The sequence below is a fragment of the Aquarana catesbeiana genome, linkage group LG12 (assembly GCF_042186555.1).
Source record: "Aquarana catesbeiana isolate 2022-GZ linkage group LG12, ASM4218655v1, whole genome shotgun sequence".
Lineage (NCBI taxonomy): Eukaryota > Metazoa > Chordata > Amphibia > Anura > Ranidae > Aquarana > Aquarana catesbeiana.
Window position 1 is genome coordinate 55,684,693 of NC_133335.1, and position 6,000 is coordinate 55,690,692.

A 6,000-nucleotide genomic window follows, 5' to 3' on the forward strand; every position below is an offset into this window, starting at 1 on the left:
ATAATGGGCTGAAGAGTCATCAAGCCTATTATGTACTTCTTGTTTTGGTCTTCATAATTTTTGCTTTTGCTTACATTTTTATAATTTAAATATTTAGAATTTTTAAAAATAATATCCTAGGAGTATTATTATTCATTACTAATAACTAGGACCATTACGGAAATAGTACACGTCATCACAATTCATGTACAATTCAGTGAGATGCATTCATAAGTCATAGTTTAGATGAGTGGTTGATTAGATTGGAAATTACTGTATGCTTTTTTTTCCCTGGCTTATAACAACATATATATTATCACTAATGAAAATAACTTAAATATGAAGGGAATCGGGGTGACAATTTCACCTTTGTTTGCCCTCTCCCCTTTTTTGGGGAATTATATATCTTCTTATGAATGAATTATGTTATATGTTCCCTTATTTATTGGTTCGGATTATTTATGTATAGGTTTTTTTCTGTAAAAATGTATAATTTTTATGGTAACTAATTGATAATATATTTTATATTGAATTCTATATGAATTTTAATTACGATATAATCATATACTGTTGTAGAAGCATATGTGTCTTTTATCAGTATCTTTTAGATAATTTTGTTGATTAGAAAAAAACATTCTTTGAACTGAATGACACGGCACAGGAAGAGCCTGGAATGGTTCATCCGGTGTCTCGCCTGCTCAATGAGTATTTAGTGCGTGGTGTGTGACACCTGGGAAGAGCCTTCAGTCCCAGCTGAAGCCTCTTATTATTATTATTTTATTATTATTCAGGATTTATATAGCGCCAACAGTTTACGCAAAACTTTACAATATAAAAGGGAGACAATACAGTTATAATACAATAAAATATAAGAGGATTAAGAGGGCCCTGCTCAGAAGAGCTTACAATCTAATAATCTTATGGGGAAACGTGACGGGCGGAGCAGCATTCCTTGACATCACCAAATATCAGCCTGTTGGCAAGATCCACGGCTGTAATACCACTGTGATTTTCACAGTTTTCCTGAATGTAAGTGCTACATATTTTACAATAAATATACGTTTGAAGTACTACACCATGAAGCCTCTTCCTTCTGTTATCCTATGTACCTGAGACAACCTGGAGACAGATGGTCCATATCTACGAGAGATCCTTCATTTAACAGCCAGTCCAATTGGAGAGGAGCAGTGTTTGGAGGAGTCTGGGGAGAGGATTATCCGTGTTGGCTGACATTCGCATGAGCGCAATTGATCTCTATAATTTGAGATCCAACTGTTCTGGTAAGCGGCACTTATATGGTATGAAAGAGAAGCACCGAGTAAACACTATTTTTTTTCACTATTTTTTGGAACACTTGTTGGACTTTTATATGGTCATTTATTTAATTTTTTATCTTTAGTTTCTATATGGACACTTATTGTTTTTAAATCCTTTGTATTCACATTATTAGTATTTGACTATTGGATTTAATATTTACTGAATACCTTTTTGAACAGCGCCAATTCCCCCATTATAGGATCTCGTTTTTTTGAATTTCACTTAGGTGATATTCTTTGCCGGGGGGGGGGCTGCAGTTCCTCTTTTTTCCTAAGCACGGAATACTTGATCTTTTAACTGTTTTATCAACCAAAGGACAACATAACCTAAAGGATGACAAAACTAAGTATAACTAAAGGCAAAACATTTTTTTTAGTTTTGTATAAAATAGTGAGCGGTTAGAACCACTGTGAGTTTACTGTATTTTATTGTTTATTGTACTTTTTTACGTCATGTATTTGATGTTAAATATCGGGGTTATGGCCGCAGTTAGAAGCCATAAACCCAGTATCTTATTCTTCGGTAGGCAGACGGCTTTCCAATAAAAGTGATCCCAGTGGCTGATTTGTCGCAAGATCCCTTTTATAGGTGGCAGGAGATGTGCCCACCACCCCCCTCAGCTGCTCCCCGGTTGTTTCCGAGCTTACCGGAGCCGTCGGTAAGCCCATCACCGATTTGATGGGGCCGATGGTTAGGCAGGAAGTTGAGTGAGGGCCAGATAGCCCTCACTCGGCTCTATGCCCTTGGAGGACTGGAGCGACCTCCGATGTCACTTCTGGTTCTTGGGCTTAAAGACGTGTCAAGTGTCAAATTTTTTTTCTTTTTTTTTCTTTTGCTTTTAAGGATAAATGAGAGAACTGGGGTCTTTTTGACCCCAGGTCTCAATAAATTCCTTGTAATAGAAATAGAAGTGATAAAAAAAAAAAAAATAAAGGGACAGTGTAAAAATAAAAAATAAAATAAATCTGAAAAAAGAAAAAAGTAAAGCGCCTCATCTCTCTGTGCTGATGCGCAGAAGCGGACACATACGTCAGTTACTCCTGCATATATAAACGGTGTTCAAACCACACATGTGAGGTATCGCCACATTCATTAGAGCAAGAGCAATACTTCTAGGGCAAGACTTCCTCTGTAACTCTAAACTGGTAACCTGTAAAAAATAATAAAGCGTCGCCTATGTAGATTTTTAAGTAAAGTAGTTTGTCGCCATTCCATGAGCGTGTGCCATTTTAAAGCATGACATATTGGGTATCTATTTATTTGGCGTAACATCATCTTTCACATTATATGAAATCATTGGGATAACTATTGTGTTATGTTTTTTTAAATCATTAAAGTGTATTTTTTCCCCAAAAAATGCGTTTGAAAGACCGCTGCTCAATTATAGTGTGGCATAAAATATTGCAACTACAGCCATTTTATTCTCTAGGGTCTCTGCTAAAAAAAAAATGTTTTGGGGTTCTAAGCAATTTTCTAGCAAAAAATACTAATTAGAACTTGTAATCAAAAAGTTCCAGAAAAGGCCTGGTCGACAAATGATTAAAGCAAAGCACAACTGCATAAAATTATATTTTTTCTGTATCAAGCTATTTGTAATAGTAATAGTAATTCTGTACCTCCATTATTATAATTACAGAACAAAAATAGCTATGGAAATCAAAATATGTGGAAGATTACTTACAGTCCCCCGCTGTATATTCCTTATAGCCAATTAGATCTGAAACTTTCTCTAGCTCATCAATAAAAGTACAACGGTCTATAGTCTTACTGCTGACAGCCCCAATGAGCAGGGAGAAAGCGATGATCTTCTGTAGAGCCATGGTGAGGTCTGATTGAGCTTTGATTTCCGGGGAATATATTGAGTTATCATTATGCAATACAAGGTGGAGTACATACAGGAATGATGGGTTGAACCATTTCCCGTAATAAGGAAGTTCTTTAATTGTCAGTTTTGCAAGAGAACTAAAAAAAAACATGTTTAGGTGTGACAGTTTTCCCCACGGTCTTCGTTTACATTAGCCCTAACTGAATGACATTTGGTTTGCCAAAGAAAATGTTTTAAATAAAAGAGTTTTTCCTTTCTTTCATTTTTTGTTGCATATCAGCACTGCTGATCTCCTGTAACCCCTTGCAGTTATTTCCTGTCTACATGCACTGGCTTCAAAACATTTTCTTTTTCAAATGGAAATGGAAAAACAATAATAACAAACATGTAGACATTGCAATCCATTTCAATGGTTGAGTTCAGGGTTAGGAGGATCATCTGACACCCTCGGACATCCCATCTGGGAACAAGCTGTGTTGTGAGGGGGAAACAATTCAGCCAACCTTTAGGTTCACACAGGGGTAACCTGTCAGCCTGACAAATCATGCTCCATTCTGTACAATGGAACTGTTCTAATAGGAGCGACTCAAGTCGCTCCGACTTAGAAAAAGGTTATTGTACTACTTTGGGGGCGACTTCAGAGCGGGTTGCATTGACTTCTATACAGAAGTCGTTTTGCAAGCCGCGCTGAAGTCGCGCTTTACGGGGCGGCTTCAGAGTCGGGCGACTTTGTGAACCAGCACTTAGTCTCTTGTATTTACTATTTTGTAGCTCAGTAAGGAACAAAAGTGATACAGTCCAACAGTGGTCCTTTAATGGAACAGTAACCATGTATTTTTAACGCATAGGGTGTTATGTGTACATGTAGACCTTAGATACAGTACATATCAAGTATCGCAAGGCAGGGGCATACCAGAGCTGTACAGCACACACGAGGGGCGCACATACATGAAGCAGTCAGAAGTGGCAATATAGAGCTCGATGTGAGCTCAATGACAGAGCAGCTGACTCGCACTAACGAGAGCCAGCCCAGCTACAGAGCAGAGAGCACCTCTTGCAACCAAAGGACAACATACTATAACCTAAAGGATGACACCACTAAGTATAACTAAAGACAAAACCTTTTTTTTAGTTTTGGATAAAATAGTGAGCAGTTAGAACCACTATGAGTTTACTGTATTTTATTGTTTAGTTTACTTTTTTACGTCATGTATTTGATGTTAAATATCAGGGTTATGGCTGCAACTAGATACCATAAACCCAGTATCTATTTTTCGTTAGGCAGACGGCTTTCCGATAAAAGTGATCCCAGTGGTGGATTCACTGCAAGATCACTTTTATAGGCGGCAGGAGAGGTGCCCCCCCCCCCCCCCACTGCTTCCTGGTCGTTTCCGAGCTTACCGGAGCCATCGGTAAGCCCGGAACCTATTTGATGTGGCTGATGGCTAGGCAGGAAGTCGAGTCAAGATAGCCCCCACTTGGCTCTGTGCCCTTGGAGGACTGGAGCAACCTCCGACGTCACTTCTGGTTCTTGGGCTTAAAGACATGTGTCAAGTGTCAAAATATTTTTTTTTTCTCTTTTGCTTTTTAAGATAAACGAGAGAACTGGAGTCTTTTTGACCCCAGGTCTCTCAATAAATTCCTTGTACTAGAAAAAGAAGTGATAAAAAAAAAAAAATAAAGGGTCAGTGTAAAAATAAAAAGTAAAATAAATATGAAAAAAAAAAAAGTAAAGCGCCTCATCCCTCCGTGCTGATGTGCAGAAACAAACACATATGTAAGTCACTCCTGCATATGTAAACGGTGTTCACACCACAAATGTGAGGTATCACCACAATCATTAGAGCAAGAGCAATACTTCTAGTGCAAGACCTCCTCTGTAACTCTAAACTGGTAACCTGTAAACAATATTAAAGCGTCGCCTATGTAGATTTTTAAGTAACGTAGTTTGTCGCCATTCCACGAGCATTTGCAATTTTAAAGCATGACATATTGGGTATCTATTTACACGGTGTAACATCATCTTTCATATTATATGAAATAATTGGGATAACTATTGTGTTTTTTAAAATTCATTAAAGTGTATTTTTTCCAAAAAAATGCGTTTGAAAGACCGCTGCTCAAATACAGTGTGACATAAAATATTGCAATGACCGTCATTTTATTCTCTAGGGTCTCTGATAAAAAAAAAAAAAAATGTTTGGGGGTTCTAAGCAATTTTCTAGAAAAAAATACTAATTAACCACTTCATCCCAGGAAGAATTTACCCCCTTCCTGACCAGAGCAATTTTTGCGATTCCTCACTGCGTTGCTTTACCTGACAATTGCGCAGTTGTGCGATGTTGTACCCAAACAAAATTGACGTCCTTTTTTTCCCACAAATAGAGCTTTCTTTTGGTGGTATTTGATCACCTCTGTGGTTTTTATTTTTTGTGCTATAAACAAAAAAAGAGTGACAATTTTGAAAGCAATATTTTTTACTTTTTGCTATAATAAATATCCCCAAAAAATATATAAAAAAACAAATTTCTTCCACAGTTTAGGCCGATATGTATTCTTCTACATATTTTTGGTAAAAAAAAATAGCAATAAATGTATATTGATTGATTTGCTCAAAAGTTATAGCGTCTACAAAATAGGGGATAGATTTCTGTCATTTTTATTATAATTTTTAGCATCTCCCCATTCTCCCTCTCCTTGCCGCAATCACGAACCACCGGTAAACTTCGTGTTCCCGGGACCCGCGGGCACGCTCCCGCGGCTGTGCGTCTACTCCCGTTGGGCAGAAAATTTAAAGGGATGTATAGGTACACCCTTTTGTCTGCCCGTGCCATTCTGCCGACGTAAATCAGTAAATAAAGCGGCGGTCGGCAAGCGGT

At 37.7% G+C, this 6,000-nt stretch overlaps 1 protein-coding gene across 1 annotated transcript in view; it reads right to left on the reverse strand.

Moving 5' to 3' along the window:
• Positions 1–3,161, reverse strand: part of LOC141114255 (lysozyme C-like) — a 44,471-nt gene extending 41,310 nt beyond the window's left edge. The window contains exon 1 of the mRNA XM_073607839.1: positions 2,978–3,161. Coding sequence (XP_073463940.1) covers positions 2,978–3,116 — 139 coding nt within the window. The 5' untranslated portion in view covers positions 3,117–3,161. The remainder of the gene's footprint in view (positions 1–2,977) is intronic.
• Positions 3,162–6,000: the final 2,839 nt, after the last annotated feature.